At 41.0% G+C, this 26,847-nt stretch overlaps 14 protein-coding genes across 14 annotated transcripts; 7 read left to right on the forward strand and 7 right to left on the reverse strand.

The window, feature by feature from the left end:
- Window positions 1–440: 440 nt before the first annotated feature.
- WALSEDRAFT_31881 (tannase and feruloyl esterase) lies at window positions 441–2,380 on the reverse strand. Its single transcript, XM_006957295.1, has 6 exons — window positions 2,066–2,380; window positions 1,771–2,022; window positions 1,703–1,726; window positions 1,184–1,656; window positions 997–1,133; window positions 441–955 (listed from the first exon to the last, which is right to left on the reverse strand). The coding sequence occupies exons 1-6, from the start codon at window positions 2,373–2,375 to the stop codon at window positions 526–528; spliced, it is 1,626 nt and encodes a 541-aa protein (XP_006957357.1). The 5' UTR covers window positions 2,376–2,380; the 3' UTR covers window positions 441–525.
- Window positions 2,381–3,134: 754 nt separating this feature from the next.
- Window positions 3,135–6,211, forward strand: WALSEDRAFT_31882 (Het-C-domain-containing protein). The gene is made up of 9 exons (XM_006957296.1): window positions 3,135–3,461; window positions 3,557–3,806; window positions 3,851–4,188; window positions 4,240–4,499; window positions 4,545–4,674; window positions 4,720–4,861; window positions 4,908–5,002; window positions 5,048–5,283; window positions 5,329–6,211. The coding sequence occupies exons 2-9, from the start codon at window positions 3,717–3,719 to the stop codon at window positions 6,078–6,080; spliced, it is 2,043 nt and encodes a 680-aa protein (XP_006957358.1). The 5' UTR covers window positions 3,135–3,461; window positions 3,557–3,716; the 3' UTR covers window positions 6,081–6,211.
- WALSEDRAFT_16762 (hypothetical protein) lies at window positions 3,183–3,485 on the forward strand (the record flags this gene model as incomplete). The annotated part of the gene is made up of 1 exon (XM_006957108.1): window positions 3,183–3,485. One exon carries the CDS (start codon window positions 3,183–3,185, stop codon window positions 3,483–3,485), a length of 303 nt encoding a protein of 100 aa, XP_006957170.1.
- Window positions 6,212–6,238: 27 nt separating the features above from the next.
- On the reverse strand, window positions 6,239–7,513 carry WALSEDRAFT_44367 (protein prenylyltransferase). The gene is made up of 5 exons (XM_006957297.1): window positions 7,402–7,513; window positions 7,245–7,359; window positions 7,071–7,198; window positions 6,695–6,968; window positions 6,239–6,645 (listed from the first exon to the last, which is right to left on the reverse strand). Exons 1-5 carry the CDS (start codon window positions 7,496–7,498, stop codon window positions 6,336–6,338), a joined length of 924 nt encoding a protein of 307 aa, XP_006957359.1. The 5' UTR covers window positions 7,499–7,513; the 3' UTR covers window positions 6,239–6,335.
- A 279-nt stretch (window positions 7,514–7,792) lies between these two features.
- WALSEDRAFT_63329 (RNA-binding domain-containing protein) lies at window positions 7,793–8,960 on the forward strand (the record flags this gene model as incomplete). Its single annotated transcript, XM_006957298.1, has 5 exons — window positions 7,793–7,901; window positions 7,950–8,013; window positions 8,057–8,150; window positions 8,201–8,329; window positions 8,376–8,960. 5 exons carry the CDS (start codon window positions 7,793–7,795, stop codon window positions 8,958–8,960), a joined length of 981 nt encoding a protein of 326 aa, XP_006957360.1.
- Window positions 8,961–9,445: 485 nt separating this feature from the next.
- Window positions 9,446–11,605, reverse strand: WALSEDRAFT_31885 (hypothetical protein; the record flags this gene model as incomplete). Its single annotated transcript, XM_006957299.1, has 3 exons — window positions 9,446–10,110; window positions 10,161–11,395; window positions 11,439–11,605. 3 exons carry the CDS (start codon window positions 11,603–11,605, stop codon window positions 9,515–9,517), a joined length of 1,998 nt encoding a protein of 665 aa, XP_006957361.1. The 3' UTR covers window positions 9,446–9,514.
- A 196-nt stretch (window positions 11,606–11,801) lies between these two features.
- Window positions 11,802–13,903, forward strand: WALSEDRAFT_31886 (protein phosphatase 5). Its single transcript, XM_006957300.1, has 3 exons — window positions 11,802–12,324; window positions 12,369–13,168; window positions 13,218–13,903. Exons 1-3 carry the CDS (start codon window positions 12,285–12,287, stop codon window positions 13,842–13,844), a joined length of 1,467 nt encoding a protein of 488 aa, XP_006957362.1. The 5' UTR covers window positions 11,802–12,284; the 3' UTR covers window positions 13,845–13,903.
- A 46-nt stretch (window positions 13,904–13,949) lies between these two features.
- WALSEDRAFT_59896 (hypothetical protein) lies at window positions 13,950–18,145 on the forward strand. The gene is made up of 4 exons (XM_006957301.1): window positions 13,950–14,828; window positions 14,879–16,913; window positions 16,961–17,480; window positions 17,529–18,145. Exons 1-4 carry the CDS (start codon window positions 13,954–13,956, stop codon window positions 18,116–18,118), a joined length of 4,020 nt encoding a protein of 1,339 aa, XP_006957363.1. The 5' UTR covers window positions 13,950–13,953; the 3' UTR covers window positions 18,119–18,145.
- Window positions 18,146–18,149: 4 nt separating this feature from the next.
- WALSEDRAFT_59898 (hypothetical protein) lies at window positions 18,150–21,533 on the reverse strand. The gene is made up of 15 exons (XM_006957302.1): window positions 21,471–21,533; window positions 21,317–21,421; window positions 21,227–21,267; window positions 21,137–21,180; window positions 21,026–21,092; window positions 20,894–20,981; window positions 20,656–20,847; window positions 20,576–20,607; window positions 20,501–20,529; window positions 20,172–20,453; window positions 19,540–20,124; window positions 19,104–19,492; window positions 18,978–19,058; window positions 18,275–18,929; window positions 18,150–18,228 (listed from the first exon to the last, which is right to left on the reverse strand). Exons 7-15 carry the CDS (start codon window positions 20,727–20,729, stop codon window positions 18,211–18,213), a joined length of 2,145 nt encoding a protein of 714 aa, XP_006957364.1. The 5' UTR covers window positions 20,730–20,847; window positions 20,894–20,981; window positions 21,026–21,092; window positions 21,137–21,180; window positions 21,227–21,267; window positions 21,317–21,421; window positions 21,471–21,533; the 3' UTR covers window positions 18,150–18,210.
- Window positions 20,819–21,543, reverse strand: WALSEDRAFT_63333 (G10 protein; the record flags this gene model as incomplete). The annotated part of the gene is made up of 7 exons (XM_006957303.1): window positions 20,819–20,847; window positions 20,894–20,981; window positions 21,026–21,092; window positions 21,137–21,180; window positions 21,227–21,267; window positions 21,317–21,421; window positions 21,471–21,543. The coding sequence occupies 7 exons, from the start codon at window positions 21,541–21,543 to the stop codon at window positions 20,819–20,821; spliced, it is 447 nt and encodes a 148-aa protein (XP_006957365.1).
- A 101-nt stretch (window positions 21,544–21,644) lies between these two features.
- WALSEDRAFT_63334 (hypothetical protein) lies at window positions 21,645–22,494 on the reverse strand (the record flags this gene model as incomplete). The annotated part of the gene is made up of 5 exons (XM_006957304.1): window positions 21,645–22,046; window positions 22,099–22,151; window positions 22,197–22,307; window positions 22,353–22,386; window positions 22,432–22,494. The coding sequence occupies 5 exons, from the start codon at window positions 22,492–22,494 to the stop codon at window positions 21,645–21,647; spliced, it is 663 nt and encodes a 220-aa protein (XP_006957366.1).
- Window positions 22,417–24,062, forward strand: WALSEDRAFT_59899 (hypothetical protein). Its single transcript, XM_006957305.1, has 4 exons — window positions 22,417–22,591; window positions 22,650–23,318; window positions 23,366–23,663; window positions 23,709–24,062. The coding sequence occupies exons 2-4, from the start codon at window positions 23,020–23,022 to the stop codon at window positions 23,994–23,996; spliced, it is 885 nt and encodes a 294-aa protein (XP_006957367.1). The 5' UTR covers window positions 22,417–22,591; window positions 22,650–23,019; the 3' UTR covers window positions 23,997–24,062.
- Window positions 24,063–24,204: 142 nt separating this feature from the next.
- WALSEDRAFT_12058 (DUF367-domain-containing protein) lies at window positions 24,205–24,781 on the reverse strand (the record flags this gene model as incomplete). The annotated part of the gene is made up of 2 exons (XM_006957093.1): window positions 24,205–24,610; window positions 24,657–24,781. Coding segments are annotated over 2 exons (531 nt in total), but the record flags the coding sequence as incomplete, so codon positions are not given.
- Window positions 24,782–25,156: 375 nt separating this feature from the next.
- WALSEDRAFT_59900 (hypothetical protein) lies at window positions 25,157–26,847 on the forward strand. Its single transcript, XM_006957306.1, has 2 exons — window positions 25,157–25,407; window positions 25,458–26,847. Exons 1-2 carry the CDS (start codon window positions 25,180–25,182, stop codon window positions 26,757–26,759), a joined length of 1,530 nt encoding a protein of 509 aa, XP_006957368.1. The 5' UTR covers window positions 25,157–25,179; the 3' UTR covers window positions 26,760–26,847.

Here is a 26,847-nt window from a genome sequence, read left to right on the forward strand (position 1 = left end):
GTATATATATATATATATATATATATATATATATATATACTTTGTCAAAAACATTCTATTTACATTTAGGCATAAGCGAAGGTGCATTTATCATCGAACAAGATGTTCAGTGAAATTACTATTCCAAAAAGATAGAGGAAAGATCGCCTGGAAACTGAAGTAAATTCATCATGTTAAGATATAAATAAAAAATTAGCTATTTACATCTGAAATATCAAGGAGTTGTCATGTGATTGTCAACGTTAACGCAGATTTGGTCTCAGGAATTGTATCTGCGTTTGCTACAAAATTATAGCATTTTAAGATAATCAGCCTGGATGCTCAAAACTATGCAAGTATAAGAAATTCTGTTCTAAGTCTAGGTCCTCTAGGCCGAGTGACTATGTTAGCTGAAACCTCATTAGACAGATGATAAGGCAAACGGATCAGTCAAAGTAACAGGCATTCTTAAATACTGTATGTTTGAAATAAGAAAATACTTTTTACAATCAATGGTTGTCCTATTTCTTTCTTTCTTCAGCTTTATTAATTGTCGCATGTCCAACTATCAGCTGAATTGACATCACCACTGCCGCTATACTTTACCTTGACTGGGTAAGGGCACAATGGTCGTTGGATTTCAACTCCTTGCGCCGGGTCATCACTTACATACTTCGTTGCGAGTATATAATCAACCGTTCTATTGTTCTCAACCCATTCAATGACAGCAGTGAAGGCATCACTTTCGGCATCGAATTTAGGCATTGAAGATAACTGCTGAGCTTGGTTGACACCATTTATGAACCAAGGTGCGTTCATTGGCGTACCCATACAGTGGTTCATACCTGGGATCTCGAAGTAGCGGTAGAAGTCGTCAATAGTAACACCCTTTGGAACAAGGTTGCGTTGGACTTGCTTATAGAAGTAACTGGAAGATCCTGTTGGTATGGATCCATCCGCTTTTCCATGATAATGACTAATGAATTAGCGATATAGAAATTAAGACATTGGACTCACATGAGCTTTCCTCCGTTTTGCTTGAATGGTCGCAAATCAAATTCATCGGCTGTGGCATTACCAGGACGAAGCTTCTCAGCTAGGTATGTATCATCGAGTGAAAACGTAGTCCAATCCCAACTTTTGTCGTTACGGACCTAGATTTATGAGTGAACGGTTATTGATATACTGTAGAAGTGTAACTCACAAAGTCTTGGACATAGTTGACTGAGAAGCCAGCAGGCTCGTAAGACCCGTCGTCAGCTTCTTGAGTTAGCATCCATGTTGACTCTGAACCAAGGTTGAAACCAGGGAAAATGAAATCATTCATGCCTGATTTCCAATCTGAGTGAATCTTATTGAGTGTCTCAATTTGTTCTGGGTTGAGACATTCCGAGGTGTTTGAAGAAGGACCACAAAGTAGCTTCTCAGGCATAAAGTCGCAAGTTTCTGGAGAGGAAACAATGCCATCCAAAATACCATCCGCGATATCACATTGAGATAATACTTGCTCAAATATCCATTCAAACTGGTCTGAAGGAATATGATGAGTGGCATTTTCAGGAAGGTTATAAATTCCAAGAAGAACTTCTGAAGTCTGCAACCTTTGTGTGTACCATGCTGGTGCACCTGCGAGTACACCGTCGTAATCTTCTGGATACATTTCAAGGGCTCTGAGACCTTCACAGTTAGCTAGCATAGGCACAAATACTACGATGCAATTTACCTTGACGTCCACCAGTTGAACATCCTAATGAACCGTGAGTAAAGAAAAACAGATTCTGAGACACTTACCAGCGTAATATGAATGTGAGATGGTTTGATCGTAATAATGATTTACTATGTTCTTAGCAAGCTCTGTTGAAAGGTGCAAAGCGCGATGACCCCAGTCTTGTCTTGCTTCCTCATCGTTGAAGGCCCAGGAGGCATCAGACATTGTGGAATTGTGTCCGGTATCTGACGAGATAGTTGCACAGCCATAGTTTTTGACACCATATCCCATTGTCTCCCAATCGACACCACCTGCGGCACCACCCAAGCCGGTTGCTGGTATCGTATTAGAAATGAATCTAAAATCGAGACAACTCACCTAAGAATCGATTCTCTTGCCAATCATCAGGCATAAATAGCCCGAACCTAAATGAAGACGTATCGGAACTTGATGCATTCACATAAACAGCACAGAGGTCAGGTAAGCCAGTTGCATTGTTCGGAAAAGCTATGTCATCACCATATTGAGATGGCTGACCATATGTTCCGTTATTTTTGACATAGTCTGCTGTTAAAACGTTACCGTAGGGCAGGTATGTCTGTATAGTGACGACATTGCATTTATCGCTTGCAGCAATAGCCATAGATGTTAATCCAGCTATCGCGATACCCGTTTTCTTGAGTTGCATGGTGGTCGTGAGATATTGAGATATTATCGGACGATCATTATTCTATTTATGTAGCCGCGGGTAGATTGTTTAGGAAGTGTACCTGTGCCTTGTTTTTCGTAACTTCTCCGATACACTTATTCAACATAATCCTTGAGGAACAAGTACTTATTTTATTCTACAGCGTTCAATTATTGTTCACATAAGTCCCCTGCTCTTCATCTGGTCAATGTCACCATTGGAATAATATATTCCCTAACTGCGCACAGAATTCAATCGATAATGATTCATTATCAAGAATTATTAAAACGACAGCACTAACTGATTTTCGTTGTGGTATTACATGGTTTTAATTATGGCATCATAGAAAGTTGGTGAACGACGCAGAAGGATATCTCCAACTGAAGCTTATGAGCAAATAGTTATCACCATACTATCAGTAGTGGTTTAATATACGTATAAAAGAATATAAATGGGTACCATAGATGACTGTATGCTACATGTTGTGGATAAAATGATAATGCTAGTAACGATTGAAACATGCAGATTTCATTTATTATCTTCTATTATCTTGTAGACCACTTTGGATGTCCTAACCATACTTATTTATCAGATAGCATCCGAATTCTTGCGTTTTGATATCATAGATATCAGTATTTTGCACCAGCAAAAATGAGTAGAATACGACAAAATAGATTCTCTAGACGTGTAACTGCACTTTTTGATATCACATGCGGTGTTTCAATTGAATTATGTTATACGCAGCACACTTCTTCACAATTCACAACCAACTCATAACTCACGACAAAGAATTAAAGACGAGTAATAATGACATCTAACACATTCATGCTTACAATGACAGCACTGTTCGTGCTTATTTCGCTTAACGGCGTCTTGGCTTTTGGTAGTGGAGACATTGCATCTACTTCTGGTCTTGAGGACCGCTGTTACAGACACGGTGATATTGAGAACACACTTCTCGATCTCTTGTATACCGTAGGAACTGGTACATCAGGCAGTCTCATCAAGTCCTTCATCAAGAAGGCTGTTAGTGGAGGCAAAGGAAAGAAGTTTGACGAGAAGAACGTTAAAAGAGTATACTTTGGAGTAAGTGCAATATATTCGTACTAATAATGTTAACACCAGTTTAGAGTGAGTACATTACAGACAGACATAGTGATAACGACTAACATTTATATTTTGACTGGAGTCGCGATCTCAGTCAAGCTTTGGACGTTTCTGGTTTGAAAATAGCATCTCCAAAGCAGCTTACCACTGTTGTTGCGGTTCTCGGTTTCCTTTCATTTGGTTATGCGACACGCGAATTCGAAGTAACCGAAGAGAGATTAGGAACATACCGTAATGAAGAGCACATCGACAATCCATCTGGATATGCCGATGCACCAGAAGGTCCTCCAAACAAAGTCAGTGGTTACCACAAGCTTCGTGGAGGTCTCAAAAAAGGCGAACTTGATTTCGACCGCAATGCAATGAAGAATTACATCGCTAACGAAGACGGAGAATGGGATACCAGTTCCGAGTTTATTAGGAAAAACCTCGTCGCTTGTGTCGAATTGGGTAGACGCGCCAGACAGGATGATAATGACGAACAAATGTGGGAGGCTCTTCGTCTCCTTGGTACCGCTTTGCACACTCTTGAAGATTATGCTGCTCACTCTAACTTCATCGAGGTTGCGCTCCAATCATTGGGCTATGAAAACGTCTTCACACATGTTGGTGAGAATGTAAGATTCGACAGTCCAAACGGTAAGAAGGTATCTCCGATCGTTACAGGAACATTTGGTGGTCTCGACTTCTTCCACAGTATGTGCGGGTAAGCTATATCACACTAATCACGACGACACACACTAACTACCAATTTCAGTGAAGTTTCAGATAAGCTTTCTTCAAATGGAGTTGGTGACTTGTCTACTAAGCTCTCCCAAAGCAAGGATAGCAATGTTGACAATATTAGAAAGATCATCACCAAGTTACTCAAGTCTAAGGACAAGGGCGAAAAAGATGACAGTGATGACGGTCATGCAGACGCTGATCAAAAGGTCAACAGACTCGAAGAGATTCGCAAGCATGCTAAAGATAATACCAACATGAATGAGGACGAATTCCATAGCATGGTTATGGAAGGTAAGAGCTTTTTTATGCCAGTAATGTCAGGTTGACACGTGTTAGTCCTTACTATCCATGACGATATCACTCGCGCTATCGAAGCAGTTATGGACAAAATTCCGTTCATCAATGAGCTCCTTGATGAAGCCTCAAATACACTTCAAGTCTTCATCTACTCAACCATTGAGCCAGTGTACGTATGTGCTTCCCAGTGAATATATCTAACTTTCACTACTAGCCTTTCACCTATCTTGAAGAATCTTAAGGATGCTATGTTCGAAGTTTCAGCAGGTGTCATCGATGATCACAGTCAACGTATTGTTTTCAATGATCCAAACGCCAGTGACCCAACACACTCTATGCTTGCGAAGGATCACTTTGTGAGTGTAGTAGAAACTCAACGGCAGTGTATTGACGTAACTGTAGGGAAACATCCTCAACGGTCCAGCTGGTCGTTTAGCCAAGGTTGTCATTACACATGCTGTTAACACCGTCGTCAAAGATGGTTGGGATGGTGATAGGTATGTGTCTACTTTACGAGGAGGAACGATCTGACACATTATAAGGGATCCAAGATCAATTGCGGATGATTGTATTCAAGCTCTTCATCATCCAGACTTCCAAAATGGATCCCAGATCCAGAAGGACATGGTCAACTTCGTCAAAGAGTGGATAGAATCACAAGGTAACGAAAAGAATGAAGTCTTGAAAAGATTAGAGAAAGACAGTGTCCTCGAGCACCGCAACACTACAGACAACCTTTCTGGAGGATCCGCAGCCCCTAATGACCAAGAAAAATATGGCAAGTGGTACCAAATTCCGTTCATTTTCATCTGACATTCGCTAGGTCAATACCACGGTGCTCGCCAAGGTCTTCAAGGACTTGCTGCTTCTGGTACCCTTGACAAGGTTCCTGGCGGCAAGGAGTTGAGCGAGGGTATGAATGCCTTGCATATGGGTGGTGCAGACAAGAATATGTCTGTCGAACGCTCCAAGAACAACTCAAGCGGACACCAATCCGGCAACCAACATCCTTCAGGAAAAACCCAACACCAATCCTCTGGCTATGGTGGTGGCTCAACCTATGGTTCTTCAGGTGGCTACGGTGGATCCGGCAACGACCACTCTTCAGGCAGACACCAACAATCCTCTGGCTACGGCTCTACCGGTGGATACGGTGGATCCGGCAACGACCACTCTTCAGGCAGACACCAACAATCATCTGGCTACGGCTCTACCGGTGGCTACGGTGGATCCGGCAATGACCACTCTTCAGGCAGACACCAACAATCCTCTGGCTATGGTGGCGGTTCAACCTATGGTTCTTCAGGTGGTTACGGTGGATCCGGCAATGACTACTCTTCAGGTAGACACCAACAATCTTCTGGCTATGGTGGTGGCTACGGTGAATCTGGCAATACCTACGGCAGCTCAAGCCATGGCTCAAACACCGGGTATGGTTCATCTAACACTCATGGCTCTAGCTACGGTCTTGGTGGTGATTCCGATCAGTACACTTCTCGTAACGGTGGCTCCTACCGTAGCGGTAATGAGTACGGCAGCGGTCAAAACTCATATGGTTCAAGCCGTCATTACTAAATTGATAAAGAAGTACCTGCCAAACAACTCTAGCTTGGAAAACTTAAAAAAAATATTTGCTTTACTCTTGACTGAACTTTTTATACACGATTTTCTTTCATATTCTATGATGTAACACATATTGATGATAGTCAAATGATACTACGGTATGAAAATGTGTTAATAATAAGTATGACATACTGAATCCCTCGGTCGTGGTTTTAAGACATGTATGTAAAATAATGCAAATGTATAAATTGGGGGTATTTTCCTAATTTAAGCAGATAAAGCTAGATGTGATTTCCAACTCCAATAGTTTTTACGTATCGGATCTAAGGCTTTCAATTCTAGATAACGTTTGGTAGCAATAGGATTCTTATCTTCTAGCGCAGCATCTGCTAACCATTCTAATGCGGGTAAAGGAGGTCTCATGTCATCTGAAGCACTCTTTGCATTGATCAGCGTTTCCGAGAATTGCATAATTCGTTGATTGTTCAATCCTTGGTCATTTACTTTGAGAATACCCCTTAAGTAATTCCAGCTTGACATGTTACTAGGAGCTTTGCTAATAAGAGACAAAACGTAACTTATCGCGTGTTAGCAAGTATTTTTTCATTGGTCAAAACAAAACTTACTCAATCTCATTGTCTAATGTTGTCTCCAGCCAACCCAGTTTGAACAAGCAGAAAAACCTATGAGACCATACTGAATTGTTGTAGATATCATCCGTGATAAGCGATTCGATGAACTCAAACTCATGTCGGCGATCGTCATCGTGAAGAATCTTATCAAAATAAGTAAGTATCCACTGTCTGTATACCCAAGTGTGATAATTCTTTGGATCATCAGTAGCGTAGAACAACTCAGCTACGAATTTCAATTCAGAAACAGCCAAATCCCTTGATGATTCTAAAGGTGGGGGTGGTGAAGACGTCTCAGGTGAGCATGCAGTAGTTACAACCGCGGCTGAGTCCTTATTAGCAAACGTAGATGTAGATGTAGCCAATAAACCGACACACAGCCTCCTGTGATGCCAAACTTGGTAGGATTTCAGATATTCAGTGGATAATTCATCCATAAGTTTCAATTCTGCTTGGAGATCTAAACCCAATTCCACGATAATAGATGTTCTGTAATGCCTTTATTGTTTGAGCTTTGTAATCTAACGGAGAAATTGAAACGCACCATACGGTGTAATGACCTGCGTTCATACGTATAATATCTTCAGTCAATCCAAGTGCTCTCTCTGACTTCTCATTCGCATTTACCACTGCTCTAAACATGTCCATAGCGTCTTTATCTGCGAAATTGTGAGATGATCAGAAGATATTCAGAAACTCACATTTCTGAGAGTAATTGATCGGTGCTAGCGGTGAAGGACCTTCATCTTGTTCTATTGGCGTTAGATCTTTGAAGTCATCTCGTTCGGCGTATAGCATATCGTGGTTGAGAACAAAGAAAGTATACTAGAGAGATATGCGAAACAGGTGTGTCTAAATGAGAAATATATAATCTATCTATCCTTATCTCCCTCCTAGAATGAAGTTACAGAGAACAATTGAAGAGTGTGTATATCTATCAAACTAACAACTAGTTGGCATATAAAGTCTTACGTATAAATATAATGTACAAAATCTGTTCAAATATCTCCCACATTGCTTGATTTTTCTTAAATTATTCCCCGTACGTTGGCCATCTCTTAAACCACCAAGTCGAAAACTTACTAGGGTAGGATGGCAGCAGAAATCTCAAAGAGGGAGAACCGTGTATACGTTGGAAATCTTAACTACGAAGTCAAGAGCGAAGATTTGAAGTCATTCTTTCAAGACAACGCAGAAGGACGTGAGTGATAAAAGCTACAGAATGAATTCCCACTAACAAAGTATTTAGAAGTACTTGAAGTCGCTTCTGCTGAAGTGTTAATTACACCAAACGGTCTCTCAAAGGGTTGCGGGTGAGTTACTACCCATAACATCTTCTCTATTAAACAGCCTTAGTATCGTTGAATTCACTTCACCAGAATCAGCACAAATCGCTATTGAATCATTTTCAGACAAGTCTCTTCTTGGTAGACCTGTTTTCGTTAGAGAAGTCGGTACTCATCACACATCGATTATCTCACAATCTGACACCAATTACAGGACAGAGAGCAAGAAGCTAGATTCGGTGCTAACCCAACTCCTTCACGTAGTCAACAATTCAACCGCGGTCCTTACAATCCAGGTCCACCACAAAACGCAGCACCAGGTACCCAGTTGTTCGTCGGTAACGTGAGTATAGACTGCTTTGCTTTATACACTGTCTCAAGTCTTGTAGTTACCATTCCAAGTCGGATGGCAAGACCTTAAAGACCTCTTCAGACAAGCTGGTCATGTCGTAAGAGCTGATATCCAATTGTTCCCAGACGGAAAATCAAAGGGTAACGGTATCGTCTCATTCTCTTCAAGAGAAGACGCCAATAACGCTATCGAATTGTATAACGGCTACGAATTCTATGGTAGACCAATTGAAGTACGTGAAGACAAGTTTGCAAATTCACCAAGACCTTCAAGAACACCATACCAATTCAACAGAAAAGCACCACAAGGCCCTGCTCCAGTTCCTGCTGCAGCTGCACCAAACCCACAAATTGTCTCAAAGAATTTACCTTGGTCAACCTCAAATGAGGACTTAGTTGAATTATTCGAAACTACAGGTGACGTAAAGAAAGCTGAAATTTTAATCGATTCACGTACACAACGTAGCCGCGGTGTAGGTATCGTTGAATTCTTCTCAACCGCTGCAGCAAGCGTGGCAATCGAAAAGTTCAACGGTTACGTATACGGTGGTCGTCCTCTCGAGATTGGTTTCTCATCTCGCCAACACAACTTCTCACCAACTGCAGCCATCAAGGCTGAATAAGTTTGATTAATTTTCTTTGATATTCATTAAATTCATAACTTTATGCTCTGCAATAATAACTTTACACAGTTAGTAACTCGGTATAAATAATTGTGGTATAATGATGCTAAATATAATGATATTTCATGTTAGATGTTTTAAATCATTTGTTTTCCTACTTAAAGGCTGAGAATTGCTTTGATGTCCCTTCAGGATTGTTGTCTCAGTAAGAATGTCAGTTGATGATACAGCAGTTTGAAAAACACAAGTGATAAGTTTTCCAACAAGATTTGTGTGATGATGCAAATCAAATGCTATTAACATTATCATAATATCTAATATTATGATTCTTCTTGTCAAACCTGTCATAAATATTTGGTTTCAAGTCTCAAAATAAGGTATCGCTTTCTATTTGACAAAAGTAAGGAACACATTTACATCGGTATGTATATTAAGAATATCTGGTGGAAGCTCTCTTCTACTTATTTGTAAAGTTTAAGCTTTCACAAAGCTTGGTTCATATAATATACATTTAAAAATACACTTAATTAGATAAACGCGAAGTTTATAAGATTCTAGACCTCATCCGAAGGTCTCGACTTTTTGTAGTTACCTAGAGTAAATACATCTATTGTGACTCCTTTGAAAATTTTGATTAAACTTGGCAGTGATTCATATATTGGACTTAGTATAATATAAGTTGCACCAAGTAAAAGCCATGCAAGACCTATGCTAACCCATGCTTTGAAACCAGCACGTGGGAAGATGTAAGAAGTACCATAAAGCGAGAAAGTCACGATAAAAACCATAACGATGGTCCAGGTGATGGCGAAGCCAGCAGCTAATTTCATTGACTTTGTCAGATATGCAAAATCTTCCTCACTCAAATCTCCTTGTGTGGCATCTGGTACACTGAAGTCCTTCAATACCGCAGGTGTTGTCTCTTGTTTGTCATCCTTGTCAAATTTTTCCGAGTTATCGTCAATTTGTGACGTAACAATAACCTCTTGTTCGCGTATAACAGACTGTTCGGCTTGCTTGACAGCTTTTTTACCGGTATTTTTTGTTGTCTCAAAATCATGATCGTCTGGGAAGATCAATGAACCAACGATTGAAATTACAATTGATAGACCGAATGAAACTGTGTTACCAGCGAGCATTGGTAGATCTTCTGTAGATAATACTTAAGTATCTATGTTATATACTCAGAAATGTACTTACGGCCAGTGGTAGTTTTATCGACAATACCGTCATTGAGCTTGTACGCTGTGACGCACCAAGCGATGATACCGAGAGGTAATGAGATAACAGCAGCTCCAATGCAGCACCATTTATTAGCCTTCTTCCACATGATACAGCATATAAGAGGGACAACGCCTGGACAGAGAATGATTCCCATCAACTCATAGAGATATCCCATTCCTATACCAATGTAGTAAAATATGGTACCAAGAAGTGCTTGACAAATTCCAAATCCAGCAACACTTGCATGTGAAACAAATAATGTTTGCTTGTCGGTTGCATTTGGTTTCACCCTCTTGAAAACATCGTATGTCACGAGCGTGCTGACGGCAACAAGCTCTGCTGATGATGCTGCTGTACATGCAAGGAAGAGCATAATAAGTATAGCACGAGCTCCTGCGTTACCCATGAGGGCAAAAGCAGCAGCAGGTGCTGGTAGTCCAGCGGTGACCTCATCTGATGTTAACAAAGGGAAAACGTCAGAGTTCTTTAATGCTGCACCAGCCAAACCAAGGCAAGTTGCGAAAGCAAATGGGATAGGATACCAGCATAAACTTCCAAGTACGAAGGATTTTGTAATAGACTTCGGTTGAGAAGCTACAGCACGATTGAAATATGCTTGATCCATATATACTGTACCGAAATTTCCGCAAAGGTTGACAAAGAAGAAGACAATACCGCCCATGGAGCGAAATGTGAGATATGAACCATCTGCGTTGCCTTCTACAGGATTGTTGATACCTTGCTGGACTAACAAATCGTAAAGACGGTCCAGTGAGCCAATATCCGGTGCTGATGTGTATGTGAAGAAGCAGAAGCCAAGTATAACACCGTAGAGAATAATTGTGTGAAGGTAATCAGCTACAAGTGATGCTTTGAGACCTCCAACGACGACGTAAATTGAGACGCTTAGAGGAATGAGCCAGACTGCTGCTAATGTAGGCATTCCAGTGAGAGCAGCGACAGTGTCACTTCCTCCTAATATCAGCATTGCTGAAACGATTAAATTGCAACATGCCGCGAAGAAAAGCCAAAGCCAATGTGCTGCTTTACCCCATCTTGCCCCTGCTATTTCAACGAAGGTGTGTGCATATGGCCACTTTAGTTTCATTGATGTTGCTACGACCGAGAACAGTAAAATTTGCAGACATGCACCTGTAGCATAACTGTAACTCCCCAAAATACCGAATGAATAGCTCTTTGAAGTTGATGTACTATACACGTTAGGGGATGATAGATACTTATATGTTATCTTACAGAAGAGTAGCGCTCCAGCACCATGCTGAAACAACACCACTGGAAATCAGCCCAGTACGAACACTCCGACTAGCAGAATTGAATTCCTCCGCACTTTCAACTTTGTTACCGTAGCGTTTTTGAAAATATCCAATTGCTAACATTAGAGCACTAAAACCAAGGCCCATAATTAAGACAACGCAATAACCTGCATATTGTTCTAAAGGTGGTTGCATAGTAGATTGATGACAAGAAAGGTAAGGAAACCAACTTATACTTACGCCTATTATCTTATCATAATAGCACTATCATGATAAGATAGGAATTATGCTATCCGATTGGTTGAATTTCGGAGGCGTAACTGAGAATATTAATTACCAAGCGTGAGATTAGATAGTATATTTAGTTATAGGATCAAGGTCCATTCAAGCTTTACAATACGATTTGGTGTATCTGTGTATGTGTATCGATTGCTTAGAGGTGAAAATTCTAATCAACAACAACTTGAATAAGTATACAACCTAATTGCAGTAAACTGTTCGTATACAATTGTGTCATTCCCTCAGAGGAAAAAACTAGTTTCTCTAAACCTCAAGTTGTGTTTGTATTGCTTCTCTCAGTGTACAATTCTTAGTATACAAAGTTACTCGCCGCTTTTCTATAAGCATAATTTCCAATATATTCTTTCTTACTCGTACGAGATGTCAGAAATGACGTTCCCAATGCTGATAAAAATAGAAGGGATATAATAGCCCAATGTGGATATATAAATAGCTATTCGCTAAAATGGAATCTGAATTGATAGCTAACATACATTATATTGCTCTAAAATACGTCCATTTCAATCTTCGCGCTCGACGGTGAAGAATGAGTGGACATAAAGAGAAGGGGAACGAGTTCTTCAAAAGTAAGTCCATGAAAATACTCAGTACTTCCCTCATCATTTCATAGGCAAGGATTTCGTAAAAGCTATCGAAGAGTGGCTCCTTGTCAGTCCCCCTACTGAGCAAGTGTACAATAACATCGCGACGGCGAAATTTAAGCTTGAAGAATTCGGTTTAGCTGCAGAATACAGTACAAAGGCCTTGGATTTGAATGGAAAGTTCGTAAAAGCGCTCTATCGTAGAGCAATGGCACATGTAGCTGTATTACATTTTAAGCTTGCTATCGCTGATCTTAAAGCGATTCTCGCTATCGAACCAACAAATAGAGTAGCCAGTCATCATTTGAGTGAGGTCAGCAAGATTAATCGTAAAATACAGTTTGAACAGGCCATCGCGACAGAAGACGAGAAGCAGGCAGCCGATACTGTCAAAGAGACTATAGAGAATGGAGGTTGTGAAATAGCCGCTGATTACGATGGTCCTACCTTAGATTCACCTAACCTCATCGACTCAGTCATAGACCATTTCAAGAAGGGCAAAACACTGCATAAACGAGTACTCTGGGACTTAATTTTGAAAACTATTGATGTATTTAGCCAAGAGGAGTCTCTGGTAGACATTCCTATACCTGAAGGTGTCCATATCAACGTAATTGGTGACACACATGGCCAGTTCTATGATTTGATCAACCTTCTCAACCTCGTCGGCAAACCATCGGATACTAACTACTTGCTGTTTAACGGTGACTTTGTTGACAGAGGTAGTTGGTCAACTGAAGTCATCATCCTCCTTCTTGTTCTCAAGTACCTGCATCCAAAGGCTGTATTCCTTAACCGTGGTAACCACGAATCCAAGCAGATGAACCAAGTGGGTCCGAGTATATTATTCATCTTACACTACTAACGTTATCTGTTAGGTTTACGGTTTCGAGGGTGAATGCAAACATAAATATCCTACAGACCTCACTTATAAATTATTTGCTCAGCTTTTCACTTGCTTACCGATTGCCCACCTTATTTCGTCAACAAAGAAGCCAGACTCATCAACTACCAAGTCAGACATTCTCACCAAAGACGGCTTCAAGAGGTACTTTGTCGTCCACGGAGGATTGTTTTCAAAAGACGACGTCAAATTAGAAGATATCCGCAACATAAAGCGTATTAATAGAGAACCAGGCCAAGAAGGATTGATGTGTGAGGCACTTTGGACTGATCCACAAGAAGAAGACGGACGCGGACCATCTAAGAGAGGTGTCGGCGTTGGCTTTGGTCCAGATGTTACAAAACGCTGGTGTGAACTCAATGAAGTTTGCGCTGTTATCCGCTCTCACGAAGTTAGACAGGATGGATACTCATGGGAACACGATGGTCGCCTTGCTACAGTATTCAGCGCGCCAAACTATTGCGACACAAGCGCTAACAAGGGTGCCTGGATGAAGATTTCCGCGTCTGGAGACATCAAGACAACACAGTTCGCCGCGGTGGAACACCCAGCTATCAAACCAATGGCATACTCGAGTGGTATGGCAAGTATGATGGGATAAACAGCCGAAAAATAAAAAATAAGTTTCTTGTAACAAATAATTCGCATCCAGTGATTGTCATTCCACCGCGTGCCAGTCCCTCAGCAGAACCATCATCATAAAAGACGAGATGTGGGCGTATTTCACGCCAATAATATACCTAGCACTTATACCACTAATACGGGCATTCCCAAAGATAGATTATGATTCGCTGGGGACTGTATCTCTCCTCGGCTCGTTCGCTGGAATTGACGATATCTCAAATTCATCAAAACCACGAGAAAGCTACGACAACACGACATATACACTTATTTCACGACCTAGTAATGCATCTGAATGGACATCTCTAGGGTCGACCAACCCCTTTGCGCATATAAATGCTGCCTGCACAATCGACGACATGACCTTCGCAGGAGGTGATTTCGGCACTATTGATGGTCAAGAAATTAATACTTTCGGTGTCCACACTCAACAAGATGGCTGGCAAGCATTGGGCGGTGTTCAAGGTGTTATAAATGCTCTTTATTGTGATCCCTCAAATTCACAAGTTTGGGTAGGCGGTGCCTTTGATGCCCTCGGAGATGACATGGGAGATAACATTGCAATCTGGAATGTGTTAGAAGAACACTGGCAACCATCCGCCGTCTACGGTTTGAACAATGCTGTACATGCCTTCTCGCTCTCAGGAGATCAGCTATTTATTACTGGAAACTTCACATCTACATTTAAGCAAGCAGACGACAATATCTATCCGCAAGCTTTGGACAGAATTGTAGACGCCCTTCAACCAATACCAATTGAAAATGCTGACATTACTGGATCTAAAGGATCAGATAACCCGAATTTCTCTGATATCAAGAATTTAGCATGTATTGGTGGAAACTCGTTCAATACGCCTGATGGAACGAATGGTGTTATGTATGTTGAGTGGTTCAATTCACATGAGGTTTCAGGTTTCCGCTTGGCAAATACTGTCAATGAGGGTCATTCGTTGACTGGATTTACGTAGGTTTTTATTTTTTTTTCCTCAAATCTATTCGCTAACAAACCTTAAGGATCACAAGTTTACCAGATAATCAAGCGATTCCATTAATTTACAACGATGTCGACTCACCTACAACAAATACCACATGCGAAAATGAATGTCCTATACCTCCTGCATATGAGAGGGAATTCAATGATTACATGATACCAGGTGGCTCACGCAAACTTAATGGATTCGCAATCAACATGATCGATTGGGAAGGTGCTGGTCCCGGTTTAAGATCAGTCGAAGTATTTGGCGCCGGAAGTGTCGCCAATGCTATTAACGATTTCAATGATCTTCAGAAAGGATGCTATTCAAATGGGGAACTCTCAAATGTAACAACCACTGGAGATTGGAAGAGCGTCAACCCATCTTCTGAATCTTCTAATAGAGTTCTCTCAACGCAAGTTGATGATGTCGATCAAGTTCCTTCTATTACTTTTAAACCACATGTTGGTCAACGTGGTCTATACGAAATTCACATTTCAATTCCTGGTTGTGCAGGATTGAAAGATTGTGAAAGCAGAAGTGCTATCGATATTGAAATGCAGCTAACGGAGAGAGGTCCTTATATCAATGATACGATTACTAATATTAGTGAAAATGACGTTTCCTTGCCAATCTTTAGGGGCATAGTAGACGGATCATCTGACACATTTGAGACAAACATCACTGTAAAACCGATTGAAATCGAAGAAGGGAAAACTGTCGCCTTGCAGCAAGTTTCTTTACACCTTCTTGAAGTCCTGCCCGATGAGATTGCCATCGGAGGTTTGGCCTACAATATGACGTCCGGTCAAACGTTCGATGCTAGCTCTGATAGGGTTCTATCGGAGCAGAGTTATTTAGACAGAGCACTCGTCTCTTTAGGTGACACCCTCGGTATCCAATTCAGAGAAGGTGAACAAGATTTGAATTATGTCAAGACAATTGTTAGCCACGAATCGAATATTTTCATTGGTGGAAAATTCGTTGGATTTAACGATACTGTGAACAACATCACAAATGTTGCACTTTTCAATGATAGACTTCATCCTCTTCCAGAAGGTGGTTTGAACGGTAATGTCAATAAATTGGTTATCGTCGATGACGAGCTCTATATCGCAGGAAATTTCAGTCAAGCAGGATCAGTAGATTGTCAAAACATTATCAAATATGATTATCATAACAAGAAATACGAAAAGCTTGGCCATGGCGTCGACGGTGAAGTCTATGATATGACATATTCTTCTGACTTAGGAAGACTATACTTGGCCGGTAACTTCACAAAGGCTCTGTTTGACGAAAGTTCTAGTGTAACAGTTGGTGGCTTAGTTGCCTGGGATATGGAAGACAAGACATGGAAGAATGATAACGGTGTTGTTTTCTCAGAATTAGTAAGCGGTGTTAGAATCCAAGATAAGAATGTCTTAGCTTTCGGAGCAATTGATAGAGTTGCTCAATTTTCTGGCAATGGCGCAGCAGAAATATCTTCGGATGGATTCAACAGCGTTAGTGGTATAAACGCACTTGGAAGTCAAGCCACATCGACCTCAAATTCACCATCAAGGAAGCGAGCAACACCTAAATTACCTTCAACTTCGTCAATTGCACCTGCTATAAATGCAGGTAACTATTACAAGAATTCCACAAGCTTGTATACCATCTTAGGTGGTAACTTCACATTTAACGACGGTGATGCAAGTGGAATTGTCTTGATTGACGAGAACGACTACATGCATCCACTCATAGATGGGGGTGTATCTGGAGATGTACGTGCTATGATAGTAGTAGGTGACAAGCTCTTCATGGGTGGTGATTTCAAAGCGGGTGACTCAAACGATGTTGCTGTTTACGATCTGAAAAAGGGTGTCTATCTCGATATTGGTAATGGTATAGAAGGCGTAGTTACAGATTTTGCTTATAATCAACTCTACAATAGCGTCATTATATCTGGTGATTTCAGAGCCGTTTCTGGCACTCAAGACTGTTCAAATATATGTCAATGGAGCGTCGGTGAAAGTCGTTGGAATAGTCTTGGTAAAGGCGTATCAGGGTTCGTTTCAGATGTCGAAGTAGCTGGTGTAAGTTCACACTCCTCTATTTCCTTCTTGACTAACGTGTATAATAGGGTGACGACAAATATATAATCGCAGTTGGTGAATTCTCTATTAACGAGGATGATGATTATATTTACATTGCTACTTACGACAATGAGGAGAAAGTTTGGTCAATGTTAGGTGATGGCGACCTACCTGGTTTACCAACATCAGTTGAAACCGACGACAAAAACATGAACAACATATTCATAGCCGGAAGACGTACTGGTAGTAACGAAACTTATGTTTACAACTACGATGGCGATACATTCACCGATATCTCAGATGGTATGTTTGAGGGTACAGGTAAAATCCATCGTTTGCAATTCTTGCCAGTTGAAGACGAAGACAGAGATGATAGCTCGCTCATTGAAGATGATAGAGTGCTTTATGCTACAGGTGATATCAATCTCAAAGGCACTGGAAGAGTTTCTTCGGTTATGTATGATGGCGTAAAATGGTATCCACATCTCCAGACTTTCAATTCAGATGGCAGTCCAGGGTCGTTATCTTCAATGATCTTTTCTTCCGATTTTTCGTTCTCGAGAAGAGGTGAGTGCTAGTTTTCTCTCCTCAATAATTTCTAACATATAATAATAGATTTACTCGCACTTGGTATTATCATTCTTATCTCTATCGCATTAGGTTTAGGTGTTGTACTCCTTGTCGCGCTCATTGCTATACTCATTTCACTCTGGGGGCGTCGCGGAGAGTCACGTCCAATTCTACTCGAGGATGACAAAGACGACGCAGACAATGGCCGTCCATCATCATTATTGGAGAATATCAATCAAGCTACTACTAATATAGCAAGAGGATCGACTCCAAATGGACAACCAACCCCTATCATTAAACTCAACGATGGGGAACCGGAGAAAGGAATGAATGAGAAGACATACAACGATCTTGACAATGATATGAGTGGCGCTGACGACAGTTTCGAGAGATCATATTCATCTAATGATGCATCATCCGATAATCCACCACAAATACCAGCCAGTGATCTAAACAATGGTGTCGGATATAGATGTTATTCCAGATATAACTTCGCTGGTGATAGACCTGGTGAATTGAAACTTGAGGTCGGTCAACAAGTTCAAGTTTTGAATGATAGCGACCAAGATTGGTTCTTCGTTAGAGATCCCGCATCCGCCCACGAAGGTGTTGTACCTTCTTCATACTTGTTTTAACCAGCACAAGAAAGCAAAGTTATTCATGAGCAGTTATAGTGTATTACATGTTTTAATATTTTAAGTAAACTATGAGTATTGTATATAGTAATCTAATTTATTTTAAAAATCTACTTCCGTTAGTTTTAATAAACATGGTAGAATGAAATAACTCACGTTGTCGTTATCAGACCAGCTGTCTTGATTATCTGAAACTCTTGCTCTTTTTTCAAAGTAAACAGGTTCATTTGTTTTTTCATTGATGATAGGTACCCATTCATCATTGTTAATTTTCTTGAACCATCTAACTCTAGATTGATCGTAGCCTTTAATTTGATTCCGACGTTCCCTTTGAGATTGTTCAAGAGTATTCTTGTAATTGTCAGCAGTGTTAGCGTCACCTTCTTCTAATGATCTTTGATCTGGTCTAAATCTCGTATCTGTAGGTGGTAAAACCTTTTCATTAACTAATTCATTAAGTTTAACAGCATGTTTAGAAAATCCGTAATAATCCTGGCAATCCGGTGGGAATTGATTGTTTGATTCCCATAATTTTTGGAATCTATCAGTTGATTTACCATCATCGTCTAATAAATGTCTAACAAAATTCTGTGACCACCTTCCACTTAATTTACAGATACGCTTTTTATCTTTATCATCAATAAATCCTTCAACAAAACCTCTAGAGGCTTCTCCACCGAAGAAACTACCTTCCTTGAAAGCAATTGTTGATGTTTCACCTGTAGTTTCGTTCTTAATATCCAAATCACCTGTGTGTTCCAAATATGGAGATGACATAACCAAGTTTCTAATAAATGAGCTTGGTTTGCGCCTTGAAAAGTTGTTAAGCTTTGCTCATGAATTTAGATATAATACCTACCATGTGTAAACATCACCAGTTGACTTTAAAGTTAACTTCGCCGTTCCGATTGGAATGATTTCCATACTCTTACCCCAGAATCTAGTTTTCTGTTAGAAACAACATCATCAAAGCCCAACAACTCACTTCTGCTTAACACCTGATGTAGCAACAAATGACCATCCATCACCCTGAGCATATGCAGCTACTAGAGGCGGGTGATGTGTAACCTTCTCACTAAAGAAGGCAAATTGTGGTGTGATATACTCGTAAGTTTCACCCAAGAGTGGGTTAAATGGTTTACGAGTGGACCTATACTGAGTGCAAGAGTAGCTCGACACGCAGAAAGCAGCAATACAAGCCATTTTTTCGACACTGCTCTTCGATTGTATAGCTTTATTGATTAAGTCGACGTATTCGAAGTCCTCGGCTACTTTCTGTAGTAATGAAAGCGGCTCATTGAAACTAACAGGGAAGGAAATCGTTGTAAGGTCTTTTCCAACGTTTTTCTTCAGTACACCTAGCAAGCCAATCTCCTGAGTTAGGCGTTAGCTCGAACTACTCCAATTACCTTTACACTCACATCACCAGAGATAGGAGCAGGAAGTTGTGGCCGCCGTGGGAGTTGCATGAGACCATACTTTGAATCGTGAGGACCATGTGAAGATTCAACACCATCGTATATAGCCTCCTTATCAACATCTTCCTCATCATCGTGGACATCATCATTGCCTTCATCCTCTTCATCTGGATCTTCAAATTCGTAAGCCTCTCCAAATGTATCCTGAGCATCATAGAATTCGAAATCGTTAACTGAGGAAGTACGCGATGGAGCGTAACGCGAGGCATTATTGAATGTCCTCGAATTGACAGTATCAAAGTCTTGAGTGTTATGCATATTATGCAGCTCCTGCTGTAATCTCTTCAAATCGTTAGTTGAATCGAGAAGACGTTCAAATATGGCGTCATATGCCCTATGTGGTTGGGTATCAAATAGATCATCACTAGAAGAGTTCAATTTTGGTGACTTGTGGAAAATATTGAGTAAACCACCTTGATGACTAGATGAAGCGTGTAATTGCTCGCGTGATCTAGAACTTGGCGGAGTACGGACTTGATTTTGACCGTTTTTGAGATTTGTGAGATCAAATTCGATTAAATCAATTAACTAAAAAGTTTGTTAGTGAATAAATAGGCTGTTAACATTTGTCGTACTTTAATTGATTTGTTTATATTCTCAATTGGAGGACGCTGTGCATTCTCGGCAACAGTTTCAAGAGGTACAGCTGTAGGCGTAGGATCGAGGAATATTCTTAATGTTTTCATCCAATTGACATATTCTTCGCCAGAAGTAAACTTTATGTGCCAAGTTGATGTACCGCCGTCGATCGTGACTGTTCTCCTGTTGTTGTGTGATAACCAAACACTTGAGCGTAAATTAACGTGATCTCTAACGTTATCGGTGTCAGTGACTGCGTAGGTGAGAGTGCCAGAAGACTACAGCGTCGGTCAGTATCGGATTAAGAGTAGGTTGATTAACTCACGTATAATCTGAAGTAACGTCTAGCAAAGCCTTAGAATAGCATTAATATATGTTCTCTATTAGTATAATAACTCACCTTGCATCTTCTTCTGCTTCTTTTTGAGTAAGCTGTCCAAGATATCAGCGTGTGAAGGATTATCAGACGATCAAACGTACTATCCTTCTAATATGATACGACCATTGTTTTGCTCGCTTATTATCGAAGTTCGACTGTGAGACAGACGTGACATTTTCGTTCTGCAATGAAATGATGTCTTGATAGTAGAAAGGGAAGAATAATAAACAATAAATTTCGCTATTTAATAATTTACAATGCTCTCTAAGTCTCTGAACTGCAGCCACGGCAGCCTGTCTGTTGTTAGGATACTCTCTCGATTGTTACAGCCAAACGCACCGCAATGAACGCATTCAAACGTTTGTCCTTCTTTGAGGTGTGCTTTTGGTACTCTGCAAATACACGTAGATCCTTCGTAGTTCATATCCTATACGCTATCAACCTGGGTTGCATTACTATGACGATACTTACTCTACTCTGGATACAACGCGTGCAGCAAAGCTTCTCGTATCCCTGTTTCTTCCATTTAGCGATTAAGCTAGAGAGACGTTAGTCTCGTATAATGCAGCTATAAATGCGCACTTCGCATCGGCGTATCCCTGCTTTAATAGCCAATCGTAGAGTTCCTAGTAACCTATAAGTAATGCACTGATATATAGAACCTATACCCACTTTCGATATTTGCTTGCGCTTGTAGTAGAGATCGTAGATATCTAATCAACGTCGTCAACGGAGGTATTTATACAGCTAGACTAAACCTACACCTCGATCTAGTATGTGATATTCTCATAATTGGCCATAAAGTTTCATTCTTACGCTTGCCATCGATAGATTCTGCTTCAACATCACGCATTTTGCGGCTATAGTCTATTTACTTGATAAATAGATTGATAGATAGATCGCACAATAAACTCACCATCCAATATCTGCTCAATAGCTTCAAAGCCCTCCGGTGGCTGCTTCGTGCGCTGTGTTCTTATCTTTGGCATGGAAGTAGTGACGAAAAAACGAAAAGAGAAGACAATGCAGTAAATGTAAACTATAACAAAATCAATGCAATCACTATAAAAATGAAGTGGAAGAGGATTCTTTAGCGTCTGCGTGGGGCTGCACTTGGTGTCCATTCTTGCGTCCTGCCAGTACCTGGTGCGTATTCACTCGTTTGTGAGCGCAATTTCGCTTCCTCCTCTTGTCTCTGTTGCATTTCTTGAGTACTAAAACCATGTTTGCGCTCTTCGACGCGTTCAATTGTCTCTTCTGGTGTTTTACCAGCTTCTTGGATTTCAATCGGTGGTTCGAATGCTTCTAATGGGTTTGTGTTGTAGTGATCTCTGGCTTTCGCGAGTTCAGCTTCGTCATGTTGTCTCTGGACTTCTGGTTCTTCGACAGATGGCGTTTCAGGTGCTTCCATTCTTTGAGCAGCGAATGCAGCTTCAATACGTGCAGCGTTCTCCTGTGTTCGTTGTATTCTCAACAAATCAAGCTCCAATTCCTGATAGATTGCTGTTAGAAATGTAATTCACGGATTTCTATTGGCTACTGACTTGGATAGAAGGTGGCTCGAATCGCGTGTGCCTCAACCAGGCTTTCCATTGTGCTATTATAGAGTTAGACAATTACACACACTAATGCATTTACCCACCAGGCATTTCCCTTCCAACCTCCGACCAATCGACATGATTTGGGTACTTTACAGTCCTTTTTGGACGCTGTTTATAGTCTGTAGTTGGTGGATGTTCGTAGTATTTGTTTCCTATGGGAATGTCAGCCAAATACTCCTATCAAACTGATAACAGACCTTCTAAATCGTATCCAACGAAGTAGCGATCACTCTTGAGAGGATATGAGATAGACACTTGATTGAATCGACTACTCACTGGTTTAGGTATCGCCTCCCAAATAGTTTTGAATATTCCTCCGCGTGGTAGTGTTTTCAACATTGAAGGCTTTGCTAAAGAAGTGTGACGGAATAATCTCGAGCTCGAGACAGATTAAAATGAAACAATAAGAGACACAAACTCACTATTGAGAGCACAAGTAAGTTTGTTATGCACTATTTATACTCTACGTCACTTCACTGATTCATTTTCGGAAGATAAGGTCTATACGAACAGAAACAAATGCAAGTGTATAGATCAAAAGACAGAAATATGTGTAAAAAGTACTATTAGCTCTCGCTTCTGTTTAAATATCAAACAAATCGATGATTTGCATAAAACAAACAAACCGAGTCGCAGTCAATGTATATCTATGGACGAAATCAAATCGATTTCACTGACATATGATTATTTCACAAGCTTCTACTCTGGATGTATATAAGAAATTACACATGATTTTTGGTGGCTTTTGGAGGAGGTAAGACGCGGATAAATAGAATATATAGCAAGATTGTTGGAGTTTAATGTCTGAAACCGAACTGATCAACTAAATATCATCTTCAGAGCTAACATTCATCATCTAATAGAATGTTAATCAGAAGAGCATTTGTCGGTACTTCTAGAGGCTTTAATACCACATCTAGACTATTACAATCACCAAATCAGCAGAAAGAAGCTGAAAGGGAGGCTTATCGTAAAGACCTCGATCAACAAGTGAGAAGACAAGAAGAAGCAGCGAAGAACGCAAACGATAGCCATCCTACATTGCCATATCTCCCAAGAGCACTCGGTGTTGTTGAGAAGCCTTCCTCTAGCGAAGAAAGCTGGACTGAACGCTCAAAGAATTACTTTACGGAAGCCAAGTTAGAAGAGCGTAAACGATTACTGTGCGTATACTCCAGATCTATACTACTTCTTCTAACAAAACATCTAGCTTAAAAGAATCACGGAATGCATACTATGCTGACTTGAAACTGATACAAGAACATGGCGGAAAGACTTGGATAGCACCACCTTCACTCATACAGCATCAGCGTTCGCTTTACTTCCCTGACATAAAAGGTACTCTTTTGAAAGATGGCCGGACGAAAGCCCATACGAGTGATATCCTCAAAGGTAAAATATCATTAGTATCCATAATGAGCACCCGTATCGGTCAAGAACATACCAAATCCTGGTCTGAACCTATCCTACAAGCTCATGGAAGTAATCCAGATTTCCAATTCGTGCAGGTCAGTTTAAACAATGTCTCATATTCCCCATCTGACTACCGATAGATAAACTCTCAAAGCAACCCACTCAAAAGCTGGCTCGTCAGTTTGACGTTAAATAACCTCCGTCGTCAAGTCCCAGAGGAATTACAAGATACTTACTTACTGAGCTCACAGTCGCTCGAGACTGTTAGAGAACATCTCGCGTTCGACAATCAATATGCCGCTTATGTCTATCTTATCGATCAAGATATCAAAATACGCTGGGCAGGCGCAGCCTTCGCCCAACAGAGGGAGATAGATGCTGGTATTAAATGCACAGGCGAGCTTCTTCAGCGATTACACGGGAAGTAAACAATACATGCATCCATTATAGATTAGTTTTGTCTAGTTTCTTAGATATACTCCCTGAGTCTGATTCATCGTCTTCCTGACTGTCATCATCATCGTCTTCTTCTTCTTCTTCGCTCGACTCCTCTTCACTGGATTCTTCCTCACTCTCTTCTGCCCAATTCTGGTGATTTGGATTAGCTTGGAGGAGATCGTCGTTTTCGTCTTCCTGCTGTCTGGCTGCTTCATACTCGCGCTGCTCATCCTCCATGATACGCTCTTGTTCTGCGATAATTTCCTCACTGTTTTTACACTTCGCATATCTCTCGAGAAGTCCACCATTTACTTTCAAGAAAGAGTGTCCCCAGCTGAACTTGGAGAGTAATGTCTCAGCGTACTCGTCAAAACCGGTGAGATAGAAGGTAGCAGCTAAGGCTTCTACACAATTGAGTCTCCAAGGCTTACCATAGTTGACTGGATTTGTTGCAATAAGATATGGTAAAAGCCTCTCATGGGGGCTCTTGATACGGCCCCAGGGAATCTCATCGAGTCTAGCCCAAGAGCATTCAACAACGGCGGCACCGTTAGCGGCTACTATGTCTCTATCGCCTGGATTGACGGTCTGTGTGCCTTTCGGACTATAAACTGATGAGAGAAGACAGAGTATAAAGACGATGTACGCACGATAAGACAATACCTCTAAATCTTTGACCTACTTTCAAATCCTTTATTAAGCCCTGTCTGGATAGCTTCTTTCCAGAGCATCTGCGTGGATCACAATGGTTGAAATCCCACATAGCCACTGGTACTGCTACTGTGGCTTTGAAATCGTCGATATTTTCCTCTTTCCTTGATTTTATACCAGCTTTTGCATTGTCTATAGCGGAATCTGGCCTTTCACCTAATTCGAAGACTTTATACTCGTAACGCTTGTTTCTTGAAGGTTTTGGCATCGTGGGTGTTCTCGAAGAAGGTGTGAATCTCAGTTATTTTGCTGTAACTAGACAGACTATTATCAGCCTATAGGGAACTATCGAGCAGATCACTGAACCCTCTTCGGCTTAACTCAAGCCAGGGACAGAACAAAGTTGACATATTTTGTAGCTTTTAATAAAGAATTTAGTAACCAAAATTACTACGTACCTGAATTAAACTAAAACACTCTTCCCAGTAAACTACGATGAGCCAATCTGAGTTTTTCGATTTTATGAGGGACATTGACCGAAATAAGGAAATTACAGTCGATGATAAGCCTATCGATATTTCTGATTTGAATTTGAAGCACTTTGAGACTGAATACTACAACGGCCAACAGCAGCAGCATATCGACGCAGCCAACCAGACGATACAGCAACAACAGCCAAGTTATTTACCTACAATAGACAACTACTACAACCCTCAGTATACCCAGCCTTCGGAGCAGGATGATATTGATGTGCGTATTTTCCTGCTTGGAGCTATACAGCGATATCTAACAAACAACAGCTACTTCTCACACCTTTCTTATCTCCTGCACAAACACCTCAATCAGCTTTCTCGCAGCCAAGACCGACTCCATCATTGACTGACGATAGCGCTAGTATCACACAGGCAGAATTTTTCAGTCCACTCACTTCACCAGCCCTACATCCAGTTGTTCCAGAATATTATTCACCTCGTTTGGGTCCTCAATTGAGCAGCTCCGCGACGAATTCGCCGAACACATTCCAAAGGCCGGGCTCACACGCAAGCAGGAGAGGCGCCACAGCAGAGGCTAAAGCAAACAAGGTGAGGCCTTCACCTGTTATGAAACCCGTTTCGTCAAAGTTGAGAAAAAGTTCGATAAAACAGGACGATAATGCGGCTGGTTCGTCTGATAATTCACTTTCACCGATTAACTTGGATTTGGATACAGCTGCTATGCCGCCACCACCGCCTCCTGCAGCCTCAACGTCGCAACAATCAGCTGATTTAGCGCCGATCACACCAGCTACTTTGATGAATCTCAACAACAATAATAGTACAACTTCATCATCGATGTCTGTAAACTCCAGTGGTACTGCTACACCATCAAATTTCAATGAGAACTACGTACAAGCGAGTCCTTCATTGACACCAATCATACCTGGTATGAATATGACTCCAAGGGATTTCGCTAGTATGTCTCTACAAAATGATGCAAACTATGCCAACATTTTGACTGGAAGAAGTACGAATCCAAAGCACATAGAATTAGCGCAATCGGAGATCCAAGATAACGGTAGCAAAAGGATGTCACACAAGCTCGCAGAGCAGAGGAGGAGAGATTCGCTCAAGCACTCATTCGACGATCTTAGAGGGCTACTCCCACCTGTTGTCGATGACGACGACACTGGAGGTCTCAGCGAGGGCAGGCTTGATCTAAGATTGGAGATGAAAGATATAGATTCCGCTCAGATCAACAAGGGTGTATCTAAGGTTGTACTTCTCAAACTTGCGAATGACTATATAAGCATACTTAACCATCGTATATCGCGACGTGACAACGTGATAGCCGGCCTTCGGAAACAACTGGCTGAAAGTAGGGGCGAGCAAAGCTCAGATGCCGAAATGAAGGACTTCTTGAACCAGATAGACGGTGTCGAACATGAACTTCAACAGGCAGCCCTTCAAGCTATGGGAGGTGAAGGTGAACAGAGGAGGAAAAGCGTGAGCGAATCAGGTAACAACAAGTCTGGAGTTGGCAGGGGGAAGGGCAGGATAAGAGGTGCTAACAAAGCAGCGAAGCAGTACCTTCAACAGGCGACTCAAGAGACACACCAGAAGTGATTTCAACTTCATTATAGGATATTTTCTTTTTTCGTTTTTTTGTTTTGTTAGAATATTTTGTTGCAAATATACATGTTTTGGTTCTTAG

This window comes from Wallemia mellicola, assembly GCF_000263375.1.
Source record: "Wallemia mellicola CBS 633.66 unplaced genomic scaffold WALSEscaffold_5, whole genome shotgun sequence".
Taxonomy (NCBI): Eukaryota; Fungi; Basidiomycota; class Wallemiomycetes; order Wallemiales; family Wallemiaceae; genus Wallemia; species Wallemia mellicola.